The sequence below is a fragment of the Sus scrofa genome, chromosome 14 (genome assembly GCF_054392235.1).
Source record: "Sus scrofa isolate SSC_HxYL_T2T_F1_AM1 chromosome 14, Sscrofa_HxYL_maternal_Yorkshire_Landrace_v2.0, whole genome shotgun sequence".
Taxonomy (NCBI): Eukaryota; Metazoa; Chordata; class Mammalia; order Artiodactyla; family Suidae; genus Sus; species Sus scrofa.
In genome coordinates this window covers 69672469-69694559 of record NC_139396.1, presented here as the reverse complement: position 1 = coordinate 69694559, position 22091 = coordinate 69672469, and the positions used below count along the sequence as shown (strand labels likewise).

The 22091-nt window shown below is 44.7% G+C and overlaps 1 protein-coding gene and 1 long non-coding RNA gene across 22 annotated transcripts in view; one reads left to right on the top strand and one right to left on the bottom strand.

The window, feature by feature from the left end:
- Positions 1-1258: 1258 nt before the first annotated feature.
- The window catches only part of PRR14L (proline rich 14 like), a 66174-nt gene continuing 45341 nt past the window's right edge, over positions 1259-22091 (top strand). For 9 of the 21 annotated variants that reach the window (XR_001300925.3, XR_014825928.1, XR_014825929.1 and 6 more), the window contains exons 1-2: positions 1259-1398; positions 9904-10428. Coding sequence is in view for 4 of the 21 variants with exons in the window: in XM_001925039.5 (XP_001925074.3) it covers positions 9955-10428 (474 nt within the window). In the remaining 17 variants the exon portion in view is untranslated. Of the gene's footprint in view, positions 1399-8390; positions 9323-9438; positions 10524-22091 lie in introns of those variants that run through there. The other 12 variants (XR_014825930.1, XR_014825933.1, XR_014825932.1 and 9 more) reach the window with 5 other exon arrangements.
- On the bottom strand, positions 2098-19851 carry LOC146396650 (uncharacterized). Its single transcript, XR_014825979.1, has 2 exons — positions 18771-19851; positions 2098-7049 (listed from the first exon to the last, which is right to left on the bottom strand). It is a non-coding gene; the product is annotated as an uncharacterized LOC146396650 (long non-coding RNA).

Genomic DNA, 22091 nt, shown 5'->3' with positions numbered 1-22091 from the left:
AGGTCCTCTTTTGTAGGCATGTAGTTGCCTGAGAAAGAACTTGAGGACTTGGATACTGTAAACGTAGAAATATTTTAAAGTGAACTTCTAGTTAGTTCATCCTAACAGCATCTATAGTAGCCTATATTCTGGAAATATGGATTCAGCCTGTAAACAATACCGTTGGCACTTGGTTTTGTATGTCCCCAAGCCCTAACTAAAGCTTGGAAAGCCACTATGGCAGATAAAATGATACAAGTGTTGACTGGTTCAAAGACACTTTGACCAGAGAAGAGAGGATTGGAGTTCCCGTCATAGTGCAGTGGAAACGAATCCGACTAGGAACCATAAGGTTGAGGGTTCGATCCCTGGCCTTGCCTAATGGGTTAAGCATCTGGCGTTGCCATGAGCTGTAGTGTGGGCTGATGAAGCGGCTCGGATACTGCGTTGCTGAGGCTGTGGTATAGGCCAGGCAGCTGTAGTTCCGATTCGACCCCTAGCCTGGGAACCCCCATATGCCAAGGCTGTGGCCCTAAAACGCAAAAAAAAAGGGGGGGGGTAGAATTATTGCCTCTTGCAAACCTCTAGCTCTCTAATCAGACAGGTTAATAACTCCAAGAAGCAACTGATTTCTGCTTAACAAAAGGTTCTGTGTCTTGGGGCGAGTTAATTGTATGCTCTGGACGTTTTCAATTTCCTCTTGAATAAACAGTCTTTTCCTTCCTTCAAATATCTGTTGAGTGTCTGCTTGTGCAAGACACTGCATTAGGTGCTGAGCATAGGTTGATGAACAAAACTAAGGCGCGAGGGACAGATAATAGAGTCAATAAATAGATGAACTGGCAGCTTCAGCTTGTGTTAAAGCTATGAAGAAATCGAAACAAGACGCTCTAAAGGAGATGGAGTAGGGGAATGGCATGATCTGAAACACTGATTCCAAGTATAAAATGATCTCTTGGGATGCCAAGGGAGAAGCCGGGAGGGCCCTGGAGTTGCAGTCATTCGGGCCGGAAAAAGGGACTGGATCACGGCGGTAACAGTGGAATCAGACGCTGACCCTGAGCTCAGCAGGAGCAGAGTTAAAAGGTGTGTTTCCCTTTAACAGTCCAGGCCTCAGGGGCGGGGCAGAGGGCGGCACAAGCTAACAGAGGGAGGGAGGTCCCACGCAGGAAGAGCCGTCCTTAGGAGTGCGCGCCCGCGCGCGCGCGGTGCGAAGGCGGGACTTGGGCGAGCCCGCATGGCTGGCCCGGGCCCGGATGAGGAAGTGCGGGGGGACCATAGAGACGAAGAGGCGGCGGCGGCCGGAGCGCCTCCGGGCTCGCGGGGCTCCGCAGGCTCAGGTAGACTTGGAGGCGTCGGGGCTGCGGCTGCAGAGGCTGGGCTGGCGGGGCGAGCGCGGGCCGCGGAGCAGGCCTCAGGGTAAGAAGCTGGGGAAGCGAAGGCTTCGGGCATATCCGCCCCGCCCCACTCCAGCTTGAGTCGACCCTCCGCCGGGCGGTGCAGGCTGAAGGGAGCCCGGGCCCCCCGCCTTCTCAGGGCGCTGAAGGGAACGCAGGCTGTGCTGAGGACGCGGAGCGACCCGGGGAGAGGGAGGAGACCGGGCCCCGCGTTGCGAGAGGAAAACGGCTTCTCTGAGTCATGGCTCCGCGGGGAATGAGAGACTCCTGTTCGACCTCGATATGGCGAGGGACCCCCCAACTTCTCTCCTCCGGGAGGGCGACGCCCCTTGTCGTGGGCAAACGTGCTTCTCCTGCTCCAGTGCGCTTGTCAGCAAAGGGGGATCCGCTCCCGTGTGCGAGAGGGTGATTCCTAACTTATTTTAGGGGGGTGGGGTGGGGATCTCTCTTTTGGTCAGCGACTCCCAGGTGAGGAGACTCAACTTGCCTAAAAGTGACAGAAGGTTTTTTTTTTTACCCCCTGTAAGAGGGTGACCTACCTTTCCTCCTTATTTTTCGCCTTTACCCCGAGATACAGAGAAGACGACCCTGAATTTACTTTGTGGTGGTGGAAGTCAGCCTTTCTCCCCTCCCCCAGTCCCATCCACAGAGGGAGCCTCGCTTCTCTGCTCCCGAGTCTCTTGGTGTGTCTTGAGCTCTCTTCCCTTGCACAATGAAGAGCCCTGCGTTTGGAGTGTGATGGATGCCAGCCTGTGTCTCCCAGTTCCCATCTTTGTGACCTTGACTAATTGCTTCACCTTTTCTCAGTCACCCCATCTCTAATTTGGGTACTCTTTTCCGAGAATTGTCCTAATGGCTAAAGGAAATTTTGTGTGAGTGTGCTTAGTACGTTGTAACTTTTTGGCACATTGTTGCTATTACTGTTACTTATTTGTTTTTTAAAAAAGGTAACTAGTATCTTCCACAGAGAAACATTTTTCCATGCAGGCTCCTTCTATTCCCCTCCCCTCGCCCCCCGCCATCACTTTCTCTCAAGAGAGAAGGCTTTTCACCTGGGGCAGAGAAAGAGGCACTCCTTCTCTCTTACCTACCTTATTTCCCAAATTAACAAAGAAGGTCTCAATTAGAATAATGGCGGTGGCGGTGGGGAGAGGAGAATGTTTTTGGAAGCAGGTCTGTACTCCTAGAGGGAGATCTGTTACCAGAAGCCAGCCTTTCCTTTGTCCACAGAAACTACCATTCTTCGCTACTGGTCGGAGATGCCCTCTCTGTCTCCCTACTTGTTCTAGCAACAAAATAGCTTCCTTCTATCTCATCTGCACGGCCCCCTCTTCCAAAGACTCATCTTCCAACTACTTTCTCTTGCTTTCCCAGGAAAAATAAGACTCTATACCTTTGAGGGGAGGACTCTTTCCTGCTGTATATTTAGAGTGGCACAGATGGTTTCTTTTCTCCCCTTCTTTTGAAAAAGGAATGAAAATCTTTTATGCAGTCTTTGTCAGTAGAAGTCAGGAGCATTTTCACTGTTTCACTCCCCATGTGGAGACAGAGGGATCCTTTCCCTGCATGCTAATAAAGGGAAGAACAGGGAAGCAGTGCTTAGTGTTGTCGAGATTTCCTGTGGACTCCGTGTGGGAGAGCTGGGCCCTGTGTAGGATACCGATGTCCCTGCCCCACTTTCAGTTTGTCTAGAAATCTTGTTAAAAGAGTCTTCTTTCTCTGCTCAAGAAGAGGCCCCCTTCTCCGAATTCCCTCAGGGAGGGATTGGCTACAGTGTCCGAATCTTTGCAAAAGAAAGCCCCTTTCTCAAGGTGAAAGGAGTGTGAACTTCTGAAGGCCTGACCATTATTGTGAGTATTGTCCCTTGACACAAGTGGGGCAGTGCCTGGTGTTGTTATGCTGCCTTTCATTAAGAGCAGCCCCTTAGCTTTGGAATTAAAGGGAAGGGAGACCTCCACACTTGGGATTATTGAGGCATATGGTTTTTTGTTCTGCTGATTTCTTTGATTTTTTTTTCTTTTTTTGCTTACTGCTGTAAACTTTGTACTCTCAGAACTTGGGGGGTTCAGAGTCTTGGGGAGTGTTAAATTGACTAAAGTAGAAGTTGCCCCTTTGTCAGGTTTTTAGTATTAGAAAATGTATTATAATGAGGCTGAAAGCTGCAATGTTAATCTTTCACTGGTAGTTTCCCCCACCCTCCTCTTGGCTTTTGTTATTCACTGGGATAGGAATTAACACTTCCAAATTGCCCCAAGACACACTAAAGAATAGCTTTCTATCCTTTTCGTATTTAAAGTGTTCTTAAATTACCTCATTTGCCCCTGAGTACTTGCGGTGGGGATTAGTCTGAGCTCTGTGCTGCTGTTGGTGTTAGTAGGTGTGTTTTGCTGAAACAAAGTGAAGTAGGAAAGTTATTTAGACTCTGGGGATTTTTATGGGTAGCAGGATGCTTTGAGATTATTTTGTTTAATTTATCTGTTTTACATGTGAAAAACAAGCCCAAGAAAGTTCAATGACACTTGCAAGGCTGTGACGCTATTGAGAAGCAGGATAGGGACCCTGGTCTCCCAGCACGGATTCTGCACCTGAAATAGAAGATTGGGAGGTGATTGTTCTCAATTCAAAAGGAATTTTTCTTTTATTGGAATAATTGCACTGCATACTCTCTATAAATGTTAGCCTTCCCCCCCCCCAGGGACATATCCATCCCCTACACAATCTAGTTCATATTTGTGTCAATGGAAGAGATAACAAGCCAGTAACAGCTGGGAAGAGCTTGTGAATCTATGGGTTGTTTTTTGCTTATACCTCAAACTAGGTAATTATCTGGTATCCTCATCCAGTAGATCATTAGTAAGGATTAAGCCATAAATCCCTGTCTACATTTTATAAGCACGTGTTACTCACTTTTCCCTCTTACTTCATGTTTAACATTTTAATATAAAAACTTCAGTTTTTTAAATCATTTAAAATTGCTCTGTTATGTTCAGAAATTTAATTTTTCTTTTTGTTTTTTTAATGGCTGCACCTGCCACATATGGACGTTCCTGGGCAGGGATTAAATCTGAGTCACAGCTGCAGCAATGCCGTATCCTTTAACCCACTGCACTGGGCCAGGGATCAAACCCACACTTCCTCAGCAACCCAAGCCGCTGTAGTCAGCTTCTTAACCTTCTCTTCCGCGGTGGGGATGCCTCAGAAATTTAGTTTTAAAGAACTCGAATGGTAAAACTCTATCCTGTTTCTGAGGTCTTCTGGCATTACTTGTATCTCCATGGTGAAAATGGAGTGGAGAGTTTATGATTCGAGCTAGTGAGCTGAGAATAATTGCAAACTGCTACTCCAGGCCTGCATCTAAATATTACTTCATCTCTAAGGGTTCCAGCTGAGGCACTTGGCTGTTCTTGGTGACTCAACTGCACATACTGCTGAGAAAGTTAAGCACCCAGAATTGGGTTGGGAGGAAAAGGAGACAGTGTGCCCAGTTGTTTTCACATGTTGAAAAGTTGGAATTATGTCTCTGCCAAATAAAATTTTCAAGATATGGTGGCTTTCTGGTGATAGGCTTTTGTAAATTGGGAGTGTTATCTTTTGGTGGCCAAAGCTTTTGGTGACAATTCCATTTTGGTCAATGCCAATTTACAGCATAGATGGAGGCATAGGAAAGGTAGCAGCACTGTTTTCCCTGAGGAAAATTTTGAGCTGTTTTTTGTGATTATCAGTATTGCCTCTTTGGTTTTTTTTTTTTAATTTTTAAATTTTTTTTGTCTTTTTGCCTTTTCTAGGGCCGCTCCCACGGCATATTGAGGTTCCCAGGCTAGGGTTCTAATCGGAGCTGTAGCCGCCGGCCTATGCCAGAGCCACAGCAACTCGGGAATCGAGCCATGTCTGCAACCTACACCACAGCTCATGGCAACGCTGGATACTTAACCCACTGAGCCAAGGCCAGGGATCGAACCTGCAACCTCATCGTTCCTAGTCGGATTCATTAACCACTGCGCCACGACAGGAACTCCGGTATTGCCTCTTCGTGATAAAGATCTGTTTAGTAAGGGTGTCTTTGTGCATGATCCTACATTTCAAAAAAATCTTGAGTTAGGACCATGGAGATGGAAGGGAGTGAGGTTTGCTAGAGACATGGCTGGCATTGGGTCCATGGGTGTGTTAGTTGAGTGACTTGTGGACAGTCAGATACAGTTACCTTTGAGAATTCAAGCCTGAGCTCTGGGGTGATGGGGGTGCCATTTCTAAGAGGCAGTGGGGTGAAAAATAAGCATGTAAGTTTATTGAGTGCATCTTACTCATCCTTGTCTCTCATAGCTGTTTGTGTATAGCAGTAAATCACTTATTTGCTGGGTTGAATGGGTTCTATTTTAGGCACGTTAAGTTTGGAGGGGTGCCATCCTTGTGAGTGAAACATAGGTCACAACTGAAACAAGGTTGGGACTAGGGACTGGTTTCTTTCTTTTTTAAAATCAGCTTTATATTACAGTTCACCAACTTAAATTGTACAATTCAGCAGTGTTTGGCATAGTCACAGGGTTGCATAGCCATCACCGCATCAATTTTAGAACATTTTTATCGCCCCTAAAAGAAATTCTGTCAGCAGCCACTCCCTGTTTCTCTAACTCACCCAGCAGTAAGAGACCGCTAAGCCACTCACTGACTCTAGATTTGCCTACCTTGGACATTTCAGGTAAATGAGATTTTCTAATATGTGGTCTTCTGTGACTGGCCTCTTTTACTTATATAACGTTTTGGGGCTGCATCCGCATTGCATCATAAAGCTGCACCTTATTTCTTTTCATGGTTAAGTAATACTCCATTGTGTGGACAGACCACATTTGCGTGATTGATTCATCAGTTGATGGACATTTTGAGTTGTTTCCACATTTTGGCTCTTGTGGAAAGTGCTACACTGAACATCCGTGCACAGTTTTTTTGTGGTTTCTGCACATATTCCTCCAAGTGGAGTCACTGGGCCCTGTGGTTACTCTGTGCTTAAAGGGACAGTTTTGAGTCATCTTCAGAGCAGAGAGGCTGCATGATAAGATGAGGTCATCAAAAAAAGGTGAAGCTCACCCAGGCAGGAAGGTGTGAACTTGAGAACATGGAGGATCTGAGGGGCCAGGAGATCCAGAGAGCCCATCTCCATCCACATACCTGCTCTTACACACAGCCCTTCCCACACAAGGCCTTTCAGTCTGTATGCAGAGTGACAGCCAAAGCTGGATTGTGTCTGCCGATGGGAAAGGGAAACTGTACCAAATTAAATTGAGCACTTCCTGTCTTTTTGTTGTTGTTGTTATTATTGTCTTTTTAGGGCCGCACCCTTGGGATATGGAAGTTCCCAGGCTAAAGGTTGAATTTGAGCTGCAGCTGCTGGCCTACACCACAGCAGTGCGAATCTGAGCTGCGTCTGCCACCTACTACACAGCTTGTAGCAATTTCGGATCCTTAACCCACTGAGTGAAGCCAGGGATCAAACTCACATCCTCACAGATACTAGTCGGATTCTTTTTTTTTTTTGTCTTTTTTCCTCTTTTAGGGCCACACCCATGGCATATGGAGGTTCCCAGGCTAGGGGTCTCATTGGAGCTGTAGCCGCTGGCCTACACCAGCTGCATCTGCAACCTACACTATAGCTCACGGCAACGCCGGACCCTTAACCCGCTGAGCAAGGTCAGGGATCAAACCTGCAACCTCATGGTTCCTAGTCAGATTTGTTAACCACTGAGCCACTACGGGAACTCCACTAGTCACTCCACTAGTCGGATTCTTAACCCCCCCCCCCCCCCTGCAAGCCACAACAGGAATTCCTTCCTGCCCTTTTTTGGGGGGTGGGGAGGCATCAAATAACAATTCCATTTATGCCTTAACACCCCCCACCACACACACACCCTTAAAATCTAAAGTATCCCTGGAGGAATTCCCTGATGGCTCAGAAGGTTGTTTTTTTGTTTTTTAGATTATTTTATTTTTTCCATCGTGGCATGGGTTGGATCCCTGCCCTAGGAACTTCCATATGCCGCAGGTGTGGCCAAGATAAAATTTTTTTTTTTTTTCGTCTTTTTGCCATTTCTTGGGCCGCCTCCGCGGCATATGGAGGTTCCCAGGCTAGGGGTCGAATCAGAACTGTAGCTGCCAGCCTACGCCAGAGCCACAGCAATGCAGGATCCGAGCTGCGTCTGCAACCTACACCACAGCTCACGGCAACACCAGATCGTTAACCCACTGAGCAAGGGCAGGGACCGAACCTGCAACCTCATGGTTCCTAGTCAGATTCATTAACCACTGCGCCACAACGGGAACTCCAGATTATTATTATTATTATTATTATTTTTGTCTAAAATAATTTTTAAATACCACTAGAAATAATGGAGCTGGAGGGGAAAGGGGGAGACTAGCTCCAAAGAGAATGCTTCTGTCAGCACTGTTTCTGAGAGCCTCCTCAATTCTCACTGCACTCCTGTGCACACCAGTGTGTCTCTGCCTGCTTCTCTGGGATTCATGTTTCTCCACTAGCCTTCCTGTGTTACCTCAGACTTCTGGACTAGTCATCTGCTTTCCTGTAATTTCTAGTATTTACGTTAGTAGTGTTGCATTGTATCCTTGGACCTTTGAGTACTGTTCCTTGAATGATGCTGAGTGGATGAGGGCATTGGGACATAAGGGAACCATCACCACAGGTTGGAAAACCAGGAGGAAGCAGAGCAGTCCAAAATGAGAGGACCTGTCACTTGCCCTTCCTCAGCCCCCAGCTCCAGTCCAGGCTGCATGGGTCAGTGTAGGGGATCTTCTATCAAGGAGGAACGGTTGTCAACCGAAGGCGACTCAAGGAGCTGGCACCTTTGCATAAGTGGCCTCTGTGGGCTCCCCCAGATGGTCAGGGTATGAATAGAGACCAAGGGCGCTGAGCAGTAAGGAGTTCCAAGGAGTGTCGGTGAGTTCCTGATGCTCAAAACCTGATGTAGCTGGTGGAGAAGGTGATACAGCTCAGCAGACAGAATGGTTCACAGCTGGCACTGGGTTGTACTTAAATGTAATATATTTGTTTGGGGGAAAGATGGATGTGAGGAGGAGAAATTGGCTGGCTTTTGGAAACATCCTGTCCTATGTGCTTTTTGCCCAAAGGGATTTATTGTCAGTACCTCTGATAAATCCTTGTTATGAACTCTGAGCTGCCAAATACTCTCACTTTCCCCCTCCTCCTGTTTAGGGTTAGGGAAAACATCAAGAATGAAAGTGGGCAGTATTTCATTTGGTTAACCATTTCCACCACGATCAGTTCCAGTGGATTTTGTGGTGGAAACTGCATGCGTTCAGTAAACTAAAACAGAAAAGTTACTAGCCAGGAAACCCTGGTTTTGGGTGTATCATTCCCTATCTGTGTATGTGTGTGTGTGTGTGTGTGTTGATTAATAATGTAGTATCATGAACTACTTAGTTATACATATTGTAGCAAGTAACCCATGTTTCCATTACCCAGTGCAATAACCGAAACCTTTCCAATATTGTGGAAGCCCCCAGCAAGCCCCCTTGGTTAACCATGCAATTTTCAGGCAGGTCACCCTTCTATTCTTGAGGTGTGGTGTTAGAGCCTACAGCAGGAAGGTGATGGCTGCTCTGCCAACTTACAGGGCTGTTGTGAGAATCACCTGAGTAACATCTGTGAGGGTACTTGGGAAATCTCAAGATGCTGGGTAGAAGTCAGGATGGATTCTGCCCAAGAGTTGGTTTAGTCACGTCTGGTGCCAGCCTGTGTAGACATGGCTTGATTGTTCACTCAGCAGTAAAGGAGTGGAATTCTGTTTTCTCTCTTTTTCCAAAGAGAATTCTTAATGAAAAAATGTCAGTGAATCACATTCGTTATAGTCTCTCGGTATATATTAATTCAGTAAGTATTTTCTGAGCACCTACTATGTGTGAAGCAACTATTCCAGGCAGTGAGGATATAGCAGTGAACCAAATAGGCAAGATTCACAACCTGAAACAAATAGAAAACTATCTTTTTTGTTGTTTTAATGGCCTCACCCACGGCATCTGGAAATTCCCAGGCCAGGGATTGAATCTGAGCCACAGCTGCAGCAATGCCAGATCCTTTAACTGACTGAGCTGGGCCAGGTATCAAACCCATGCCTCCTCAGCAATCTGAGTCACTGCAGATTCTTAACCCATTGCACCACAGCGGGAACACCAGAAAATCATCTTTATCTTCTAGTTTCTGTCAGGTCTGTCCTTGAATGCTTAGACTTGTCCCATTCTCATCTACATTTGAATCCAGATTAAAAATAAGAATTGTTCATAAGGCAGCATTTGAATTGAGATTAGACAGATGTCTATTAAAGGTTTAAGGTAGTTCTTTTTCTTCAAATTCGCAGTCTGTTAAGGAGGGTTTTTTGGCGCCAGATAATGCTGGCATTTGAGGTGGAATTTTTTGCCTTTATTTTAGCTGGTTTGATCTGAGACAGTGTCCTTCTACCCTGCAAAGTTTTAAACTTTTATCCCTTCCTTTGATTTGTGTCAGGGTGAGCCGTTTGATGTAAAAGACTTGACTCCATAATCTGCATCTGCCCTAATGCTGTCATCCGGAGTAGAGACTCAGCCCATCCCGCTTGATTCCTCCATGTCTGCCGTGGTACAGGAATTATACTCTGAACTCCCAGTAAGTGTCTCCAAAGAGCTTCATGCTGACCCTGAGCCGAGTGTGATTCCAGATGTAAAACTCGGAGCCTGCAGCTCTCATGTAAGTCAGAGTAGGGCAGCGCCCTTGGAATTGCAGAGGACCCCCACGGAACATTGTTGTGAAGAACCCCCTGTGACCTTGGACCACAGGGGTGAGCCTGGGCGGTGTGGGCTGGTGGACTCCAGAGCAGAAGGTTCTGTGGCCTCTGGGATCTTGGATAGGGAAGAGAAAGCCAAGAGCCTGGAGCTAAAGGTCTTCAGAGATGGAGGGGACCAGGCGGAGATTGTCAGAGACCCCTGTGAGGGAGCAGAGGAAGACCCACATCAGTGTCCCACAGCTGCCGAAGAAAAGCCCAGCCCCAGCCAGGTAAGAGCCGAGATCTGGATGCAGATGAGTTGAGTGTGAACGGCAGCTTTCCAGCTGGAGAAACACTTCACAGGATGAAGTACAGATGCTGACAGGTAGCTTATGGTTCATTTTTGAAACATTTCCAAAATGTTGATTTTGACATTTACTTTCTTTTGGTGATCTTTAAAAACCAATTGTGTCACATCAGACACTTGAAGAGAGAAAGTGCTTATCTCTTAAAGTCTCAGTCCTCTGAAGCAGCCACTGCACATAGAATGTTGAATCTCTGTGATTGTCCTATGGAATTTCAGGTAGTTGTCGGATGTTAAGGAACGATGGGTTGTGGGTACCATTCCTTGAGTTTTGGTAGCATCAGGTTTAAGATGGAGTGAGGTGTCACAGAGATATCTTTGAGGGAGATTGTTCACCCACGTAGGCCTTCGTAAGATGGATACCCTTGAGGAGTCTCCACATTTCAGACGTAAGTCCTAAGTTTTGCAGGTCCAAAAACTGGACTTAAATTTTTTTGTACAGTAGAGGTGATGGTCTCCAAAGGACTGATCCAAGCTAACCAACTTCAGGAGAGGCTGAAGCATAAATCAGAAAGCTGGTTCTTTTGCTAATACACTACTGCTTGGTAGGGCATGGAAAATCAAATCTCTGTGAGTTTGAAATTAGAATAAGGGGGATTAGTTAAGTGAGACTAATGGTTAGTAGGCTAGGATAGCCTGATGGACCCCAATTCCTAAAGGAATTTTACCTGCCAAGTGGACTAGAAAACTTACTTTCAGAGGAGTTCTTGTTGTGGCTCAGTGTTAACAAACCCAACTAGTATCCATGAGGATGCAGGTTTGATCCCTGGTCCCGCTCAGTGGATTAAGGATCCGGCATTGCCATGAGCTGTGGTGTAGGTTGCACATGCTGCTTGGATCTGGCATTTACTGTGGCTGTGGCATAGACTGACAATTGCAGCTTCATTTCAACCCCTAGCCTGGGAACCTATGTGCCGTGGGTACAACCCTTAAAAAAGACAAGGGAAAAAAAAAAAGCTTACTTTCTCCCCCGGATGGTGCCTTAGACCAGGAGTTAGTAAGCTTTTTTGTGTAAAAGACCAAATAGTAAATATTTTAAGCTTTATACGCCACATGGCTTCTGTTGAAACTGCTCGGTTCTACCGTTGTTGCTTGCAAGCAGGCCTAGACGATACTTAGAAATATGAGTGGCTGATTACAGTAAGGTGTTGTACATAAAAGCACAGGCTGTAGTTTGCCAACCCCTGCTCTAAATCCACTAATAAATTCGTATTTTCTGGGCTTCCTGGGCTAGGCTTCATTCCCCACCTGATAAGTATATCATTTCTTTACACAGTTTATGGGGCAATTGATTGTCATTAGTAAGCTGCATATATTAACCATAATTAGGAATAGATAAAGCATTAAGTAACAGTTGAATATAGTATCAGTTTTTATGCTGTCATGACATATCCTTAAAAATATAGTTTAATGAGTAACAGATCTGAAACTTCCTTACTTGATATGGTGGGTTGCATCTAATAAGATGAAAAATTTCTTAATGTAATATTTGATATAAAAGGAAAGTATGTATATTTTAATGAACACCGTACTTCTATCTATACATGCACATACAGACATATTTACACACCACACAGCCTGAGAACTAGAAGATGGCTCTTTTTGTTCCTTTTTTATTTTTTGATCTTTTTTCAGGGCCATACCACAGCACATGGAGGTTCCCAGGCTTGGGGTCCAATCAGAGCTGTAGCTGCCAGCCTATACCACAGCCACAGCAACACAGGATCCAAGGCGCATCTGCAACCTACACCATGGCTCACGGCAACGCCGGATCCTTAACCCACTGAGCAAGGCCATAGATCGAACCGGCAACCTCATGGTTCCTAGTCGGATTCGTTGCCACGTCGGGAACTCCTTTTTGTTCCTTTTTTAAACCTCTCCTTTTTAACTCCACCAGTGGTAGATTCTGTTTTGAATTGTGTAAAGCAAAATGAAATTTAATAGGCATAAATGCAAGATTTTGTACTTGATTTCATAAAGAGAACTACACAAGGGTAAAATAGAAGACCTACGGGTTTTAACTGATTAGGTAGAGTTGACTTTGTAGTGTGCCTGCCAAGAAAAGCCAATTTGCTCTTAGTGTGTATTATCAGGGAAGTTCCTGCTGTGGCACAGTGGGTTAAGGATCCAGCACTGCTGCAGCTGTAGTGTAGGTCGCAGCTGTGACTTGGACTTGATCCCTGGCCTGGGAACTTCCATATGCTGTGGGTGTGGCCAATAATATGTACACATTATCAGAATATGACAGGTGGAGAGTGTTCTTGAGTGTTGGTTAGCCAGTAGCTAGAGTATCAGGCTCACAGTCCTCTCCCCACCTCCCCCTGCACTCAGATGAGCTAAGATACAGGGGGTGCATGAGGGAGCAGAGGAGAAGCAAGGAATGAGTCAATTTTGGGGTTTCTGGCCCAAGTAGGTCCTCCCCTTCTTTCCACACTGAACCTGGTGTCATGTGGGAGGAAGATATAAAACCAGGAATGTATTCATGGATAAGAATTCACACTGGTGACACAACCCGAAAATGCCCCATTGGAGGCCAAGTCACTAGGTCTTCCTCTAAAAGAGGAGAATTGGGAAATGAGAGAAGCCTTCAGGACTATGGAGGGTCCAGTGGAATGGTTTTGTTGGGCACAGTTAAGCTCAACGGAAGCTTTAGGGCAGTGGTAGCTCCTGACATTCTCAGGTCACAGCACCTTTAGAAATCTGGATGAATGCTGCAGGTCTTTGAAAAACAGACACACCATCCCAGAAGGTCTGCAGACCCCAGACATCCTGGACCCCAGGATTAGAATTCTTGCTAGATTGGCAGAACACCACAGACACAGTGAAAAGACGACTGACAAATTGGGAGGACATATTTACAACATATATCATGGATAATGGGCTTATATCTCTAATATGTAAAGAACTGTTAAGGGATGAAAAAGCCCATAGTGGCTCAGTGGTTAATGAATCCGACTAGGAACCATGAGGTTGCAGGTTCAATCCCTGGCCTTGTTCAGTGGGTTAGGGATCCGGCATTGCTGTGGGCTGTGGTGTAGGTTGCATATGCGACTCGGATCCCACATTGCTCTGTCTCTAGCATAGGCTGGTGGCTACAGCTCCGATTAGACCCCTAGCCTGGGAACCTCCATATGCCTCAGGTGCAGCCCTAGGAAAGACAAAAAAAAAAAAAAAAGAAAAAAGAAAAAGCCCAGTAGAAAAATAGAGGAAAGATTTCAGTAGGTAAGTCATTGTGTGTGTGTGTTGTGTTGTGCTTAAACACATAAAAATGGTCAACCTCACTCACAATTAGAGATGCAAATTTAAATAACCTGTGATAGCACTTTTTTTTTTTTTTCTTTCTTTTTAAGGGCCGTACCCAAGGCACATGGAGGCTAGGGGTTGAATCCAAGTTATAGCCGCTGGCCTATAGCACAGCCACAGCAATGCCAGATTTGAGCCATATCTTCAACCTACACCACAGCTCATGGCAATGCCAGACCCTTAACACATTAAGCGAGGCCAGGGGTGGAACCTGTGTCCTCATGGATACTAGTCAGATTTGTTTCCGCTGAGCCACGACGGGAATTCCTGTGATACCGTTTTTATGAAACCTACCAGATGGGCGAAAATGAAAAATTGTGACAACACACCTTGTGGGCAAGACCGTGAGGAAAAAGGTGTTCTCACACATGATTGGTGGGAGTGTATCCTAATACAACCTTGCAGAAGAGGAATTGGGCTGCACTTGCCAAATCTACTGTGCCCTGACATGTTGACCCAGTACATAGCATTTCTAGGTGTCTGCCTTGAAGATACACCTGTAGCACGTGTATCCGTATATAAAAATACGTATACACAAAGTTATTCTTTGAAGCATTATTTATTATTGCAAAATGTTTGAAGCAAACTAAATGTCCACAGATAGGAGAGGGGTTGAATAAACTATGGTATATAAACCTCCTTACTTGGAGCGCTGTGCAACTGTAATAAAGAATGAAGATCTCCATGTATAGATAGGGGGCGATTTCCAGATGCGTGGTCCCCAAGACCATTTCTAGGTTTGGTGATTCATTAGAACTCACAGGATACTGCACATGTCAGATCACGGCTACAGTTAATTACAGTGAGAAGATAGAAAGCAGTCAGCAGAGGGAAGAGGGCCATGGGGGCAAAGTCTAGAGGAAATGGCGAACAAGCTTCCAGGAGTCCTGTCTGAGTGTGTCACACACACCTAACTTCCTTTGGGAACAAACTGATAATATTTGTGAAATGTCTGTGGGGGCTTATTGGAGCCTGGGGTTTTTAATGTGAGCTGGTCACATGGACATGACTGGCGAGCACATATCAGAACCCCAGACTTCCCAGGAAGAGAGCAGGGAGGGTCATTATAACCACATCGTTGCACAGATGCCCTGAGCCACTCTTATCACTTAGGGAATGGAGGAAACTCCCAAAATCAGAAAGAGATCCAGGTGCTGGCTGAGGCCTCCCTTGTAAGCAGGCCTTTCTAAGAATAACAGGGAGTTCTCTTGTGGCTCAGCAGGTTAAGATTTGGGTCACTGCTGTGGCACAAGTTCTGTCCCTTTCCTGGGAACTTACCTGTGTCATGGGCATGGCCTAAATAAATAAATAAATAAATAAGAATAACAGGCCCGCTACTGTTAATTCCTTTGCAAACTAGGATATATTGTTAAGTTTTGGCTTTTTTTTTTTTTTTTTTTGTCTTCTCTAGGGCCACACTTTGGGCATATGGAGGTTCCCAGGCTAGGGGTCAAATCGGAGCTGTAGCCGCCAGCCTACACCAGAGCCACAGCAACGCCAGATCTGAGCCGCATCTGCGACCTACACCACAGCTCACAGCAATGACGTTTCCTTGGCCCGCTCCTTGGCCCGCGGATCGAGCCCAATCCTCATGGTTCCTAGTTGGATTGTCTCTGCTGCACTGCAACCGGGAACTCCTATTGTTATGAAAATAGCAAACTGGGAGTGAATATAGTAGCCTCCTTTTCATGCAAAAAAAAGGGGAAATCAGTATACAAATATCTGCTCATTTATATAAAACAACACTGTGTACACACGGGAGGGGTGAACCAGAATCTGATGAGTGTGGTTACCTATAGGGGCAGGTGGGAACGAGGGGGAAAGAAAATGTGAATGGCTTAACAGAAATGAATCTGACTAGTATCCATGAAGGTGCAGGTTTGATCCCTGGCCATGAATAGTGAAACCACACTAAGGTTGGGGCGGGGGAGAAAAGTAGCCCAAGTAACTTTGGGAAACAATATTTTGACTATGTAAGACTAAAATAAAATTTTTAAAAGTTTTTTATAAATTTGTTTTTCATGGGACTGTGGCTTAGTAATTCCTAAACTACTTTATATATATTCTAAGATTGAGCAAATAGATAAATATTGTGGATACAAGAGCCAGGTTTCTCACTGACGGAGAAAGAAATTACAAATGTGTGGGTGTTCTGGTTATGGCTCAGTGGTAATGGATCTGACTAGTATCCATGAGGATGCAGGTTCAGTCCTTGGCCTTGCTCAGTGGGTTAAGGATCCAGCATTGCTGTGAGCTGTGGCAGACATGGCTCGGATGCTGAGTTGCTGTGGCTGTGGTGTAGGCTGGCAGCTAGCTCAGATTCAGCCCCTAGCCTGGGAGTTTCCATAAGCCAGAGGCGCGGCCTTAGAAAGCAATAACGAACAAACAAAAAACCCAAATATATATGTATGGGTGTGAGATGGGCAGCTGGGACACCTCTACAGTGAGCACACCCAGCACCCAGGTCTTTTTCCAAATAACATTTTCCAGTGAAAGGAATCAAGGCTCTGGAGAAATGCTGTTCCAGGCCTGGGATAGGATAAAATAGAAGATGAGCCTGGAACTGTTTCTGGTGTATTGCTCAAAAAATTATGGGGTCATATCAAAAAGATACAGGAGCCAGTATAAGAGGACAAAGGAACTCTTCAGTGGTCAAGACTACAGTCATGATATGAGCTTCAGATAAATAATAATAATGAATTGTAACTCCTAGAATAAAATATCATGACCTTATGCTAATATACTAACTGAATGAATAACTAAATGAAAAAAGAAAGCTCTTAAAGAACTCCCAAGTAACAGATACAGAGTGGATGATGAAAATTTAAAAATCACCTTTTGGCAACCATCACAGTAATAATTATTTATCTCAAGCAAGAATCATAACAGATGTTAAAACTAGCAGCCAAGGGATTCCTGGCGTGGCTCAGAGGTTAATGAATCCGACTAGCATCCATGAGGACACAGGTTTGATCCCTGGCCTCTCTCAGTGGGCTAAGGATCCAGCATTGCCATGAGCTGTGGTATAGGTTACAGACACGGCTTGGATCCTGCTTTGCTGTGGCTGTGGTGTAGGCCAGCGGCTATAGTTCCAATTAGACTCCTAGCCTGGGAACCTCCCTATGCCACAGGTGCGGCCCTAAAAAAAAAAAAACAAAAACAAAAAACTAGCAGCCAAGGAGTTCCCATTGTGGCTCAGTGGGTTAAGATAGGAGAAGGGTGGTTCCCGGTGGCTGTGGGCAGGGGAAATGGAGAGTTTCTGTTTAATGGGGATAGAGTTTTGGTTTGGGAAAATAAAAAGTTCTGCTTTTTTTTTTTTTTTTTTTTTTTTTTAATTTTTTTAGGGCCGCACCTTCGACATATGGAAGTTCCCAGGGTAGGGGTTGAATCGGAGCTACAGCCACCAACCTAGACCACAGCCACAGCAACGTGGGATCCATGCTGTGTCTGCAACCTACACCATAGCTCAGAGCAACGCTGGGTCCTTAACCCACTGATTGAGGACAGGGATCAAACCTGCATCCTCAGGGATCCTAGTCAGATTTCATTACCCACCAAGCCACAAAGGGAACTCCAAAAAGTATTCTGGAGATGTATGGTAGGGATGGTTACAAAACAGTGTGAATGTATAATGCCACTGAAATGTATACTTATCAATGATAAAAATGGTAAATATTATGATTTGTGTATTTTATCAAATTTTAAAAAACTATTTAAAAATAAGTTACTTGGGAGTTCCCGTCATGGCTCAGTGGTTAACGACTCCAACTAGGAACCATAAAGTTGCGGGTTCGATCCCTGGCCTTGCTCAGTGGGTTAAGGATCTGGCGTTGCTGTGAGCTGTGGTGTAGGTCACAGATGCGGCTCGGATCCCAAGTTGCTGTGGCTGTGGTATAGGCCAGTGGCTACAGCTCTGATTCGACCTCTAGCCTGGGAACCTCCATATGCCATGGGAGCAGGTCAAGAAATGGCAAAAAGACAAAAAAAAAAAAAAAAGTTATTTGGAGTTCCCATTGTAGATCGAAGACACGGCTTGGACGTTGCATCGCTTTGGCTGTGGTGTAGGCCTGCTACTGCAGCTCTGATTCAGCCCCTAACCTGGGAACTTCCATATGCCGCAGATATGGCTGTAAAAAGAAAAAAGTGAAAAATACTAGTGGCTGGAACTTTGAGAAATAGAAATATTCACATAGTCTCAAAATATTTCTCCCCAAGATACTTAATAATTACAAAGAGGAAAAATATTATCTTCACAGTGGAGGAGCCTAGCAGATCTCACCTGAGCCAGATGATGGAAGTTGCCCTGCCCAGGAATGAGGAGCCCCAACACCAGGCACCTCCTGGGAGGATGCACAGAGAACCACATCACTTCTGTACCCCAAATGCACAACCAGAATCTAATGAGGAAACATCAGACAACCCAAACTGAGGGACTTTCTTTCCAAAAGTTATGAAAGAGGAATATTTACAGAGCTCCTCAGTTAAAAGGATACTGAGGAGGCACTTGGACTAAATGCATCCTAGGAGCTTAGATTGGATCCTGATCCCAAAAAAGGGTGTCACAGAGCCATTAACAAGACTTGTGTAAAGTCTATAGATTAGTTAGTATTTATTAGTATTAATAACTGTACTGATGGTTACATAAGATATTAACAGGGAAAGCTGGATGAAGACTATATAAGAAAAATCTTTGAACAATATTTGCAATTTTTCTTTTTGGTACATCTGAAAGATTATTTCTAAGTCAAATGTTTTGAGACATTTAAAGTTTTAAAATGTAATTTTTTTTTTTTTTTTGTCTTTTTGTCTTTCCTAGGGCTGCACTTGCGGCATATGGGGATTCCCAGGCTGGGGTCTAATTGGAGCTACAGCTGCCAGCCTACGCCAGAGCCACAGCAACGCGGGGTCTGAGCCACATACGCGACCTACACCGTAGCTCACGGCAACCCTGGATCCCTAACCCACTGAGCAAGGCCAGAGACCGAACCCGAAACCTCATGGTTCCTAGCTGGATTCGTTAACCACTGAGCCACGATGGGAACTCCATAAAATGTAATAATTTTTTAAAAGACGTCTTGCTAGAGGGAGACAGAATTAAAGTCCATGTGAGAGGTACTTTTCAACAGCTAGACCAGTCTAAAAATGAATGAGGTTACTCAGGGAAGTTGTGTTTATGAAGAGCCTCAGTGACTGTCAGGCATATAGCAAAGGGAATACCAGTTTGGACAAGCAGCCTCAGAGGTGTTCTTTTCCATACTGAGATTCAGTGACTCTGTTCTAATAGTTGATTTGCCTTTAGCAGCATTCCACAAAAGTTTTTTCCTTCAGCTCATCTCAGACTATTGAGAGGCCAGCAGTCACACACTGGCTCGGATTTGGGGACCAGTTCTCGGGTTCTGTCTTACCTACTCCTCTCTGTTCCCTCTGGACCAAAGTCAGTCAAGATGGAAAGGGAAGTGCCTTCAACAGAGCTTGGCTCCAAGAATAAGAACTTGCTGTGGTTGTGAAGGAAGGCCACCCACACTTTGCAGGCATGGATTACATGAACTTAATGAAGTTAAGTCTGCTTGGTCAATTTCCTAGTTCATAGAGAAGAACGACACCAATATTTAGAAGTTTACACTTTTTTATATTTTGGGCTCTGATGAAGCTTCAACTGGTTTTGTTAAATATTCATCTTATTTACTCATTTAAGCTCTCTTAAGGTCATTATAGAGGTTTTCTTTGGTGCTTATTAAAAGGAAAACAGGAGTTCCTGTCGTGGCTCAGTGGTTAACAAATCTGACTAGGAACCATGAGGTTGCGGGTTAAATCCCTGGCCTTGCTCAGTGGGTTAAGGATCCGGCGTTGCTGTGAGCTGTGGTGTAGGTCACAGATGCAGCTTGGATCCTGAGTTGCTGGGGCTCTGATGTAGGCCGGCAGCTACAGCTCCGATTCAACTCCTAGCCTGGGCACCTCCATATGCCGTGGGAGTGGCCCTAGAAAAGGCAAAAAGGCAAAAAATTAAAAAAAAAAATAATTAAAAAAAAGGAAAACAACAAAGTACATGTTATTTTACAAAGCAGCTTATTAAATGTTGGTCTTAATTTTTTTCCCCCCAGTCTAGGGGTCCAATTGGAGCTATAGCCACCAGCATATACCATAGCCACAGCAACTCGGGATCCAAACCAAGTCTGTGACCTGTATCGCAGCTCACAGCAATGCCAGATACTTAACCCACTGATCAAGGCCAAGGATCGAACCCACATCCTCATGGATACTCAGATTGATTTTTGCTGAGCCACGACGGGAACTGCCTTTTTTGCTTTTTTTACTGTGGTAAAATACACATAACATAGAATATACCATTTTTATCATTTGTGAGTATACACTTAGTGGCATTATACATTCACATTGTTTTGTAACCATCCTCACCATCCATCTCCAGAACCCTTTATTTTCCCAAACTGAAACTCTGTCCCCATTGAATAATAACTCCCCATTTTTCATGCCGTCTCTCTCCCTTCCCCATAACCACCATTGTCCTGTCTTTCTCTGCAAAAGTGACTACTCTAGGGACCTCATGTTAAGTATAGTCATAGAGTCTTTGTCCTTTTGCATCTGTACTTGACATTGTCTTTAAAGATCCACTTAAAAAGTGAAAATAAATATTCCAGTCATGAAGTATTTCAATCATGAAAAGGTAAGCCAACAAAAATTAATTCTTTCCTGCCTTATGATTGTGTCAAAAAGGTATAAAGACTTCTAGTTAATACTTTTGTGCTTTGATCAGAGATACCTTGTTATTGGGACAGGAAGGAATCTAGGAACAGGGGCATGGGAGGGACAGCTGTGGAGAGCCACACAGAGCAGTGAGAGAACTTGGAGAAGAAAGGGCCAGAACTATGGTGCAGGCAGAGGTTACAAGCAGGAGGAGGAAAAGATTGATCTCATTTAAGAATAAGATAGAAAGGTGGGTATCAGGCATCCCATGCAGATGATTTGACGTGGAAAATTTTCCCTCATAAGAACAACCAACCTTATCTTTTTTTAATTGAAGTGTGGTTGATTTACAACGTTATGTTAGTTTCAGTTGTATAACACAGTGATTCTGATAGTTTTATAGATTGTATTTATTTAAGGTTATTATAATATATTGGTTGTATCCTCTGTGCTGTACATTCTGTCCTCATATCTGTGAAACCTCTTTAAATTGTGCTTGGTTTTTGTTTTTCTTGGTGCTTAGATATAAGCTGTATGGTGTTTGCTCTCCACCCCCCTTAACACACCCCCACCCCACCTCTTAGTGGTAGATCCATCAGGGTTGAATGTCTTGTAAAAGATTTGGTTTCAAGATATGTGTTCATGTTCAACACACAGAAAAAACTCTGAGTTGTCTGTTAGCCGTAACACACAAAGGTTCAGTATACATCCTTTGACAGGTATTTGAAGGTGTATGGACAGGGGACTTCAGGTAAGAAAGCACGATGGTTATAATCACTTGAAGCCTTTTAAGCTGCTTGAGAGACTTGTTATTTAATGACATGTTCATAAAAGACCCAGTCTTGTGCACTTTGTATGACTTAAGTGAAAGGCTGCTGCACAAAATGCCCACTAAACTTCCTTCCTGGTCCCTGCAGAGTCTCTGATCCTAAGGGAAATTTCCAGTAGTGGAAAGGAGCTTGCTGTTTGCTTAAAAGGAAATCTTGTTGGAAATAATTTATTTTCAATGATTTAAAGGTGAAAAAATCTGAACTTCACACTTTCAGTGGTATAAGTGGTGGCGGTGAGCTGTTCTCTGCGTCTGCCAGGGCCCTGCGGTCCCCACAGTGATGGTTTCCTGTGGTTCTCAGCTCATGTTGTAGAAGGTGTGTGACAAAGAGGTGCCCAAAAAAAGCACCATTTGCTTATTGCTGACACTTGAGGTAGAGTTTGCTTCCACCTGTTTTAGCAGTTCTCTTAGATAAATCCTTGTTGGGGGGCTGTTATTAAATGCCTGACACAGCTAACTTGGTCAGTGCCTTATTTAAGGTTTCTCTGAATATAGATACATGGAGGAAATTTCCTTTTTAAGCTCTATAAAGTTGATTTAAAGTTACTGTCCTAAAAAAATAAAATAAAGTTACTGTCCTACAGCTGTTCCTTCCTAGATATGCAAGTGTGGGACATGGGAAGGGACCCAGACGCCTCATCTGTGTTCACTATTCTTCACTGCGAATGTGGTCATGGCTGTTCCCTCAAGTTGCAGAAAGTTGGAGGAATCTGCTTTGCTCCGTGCTGTGGCCCATTGTTGTGTGTTCTGTGTCC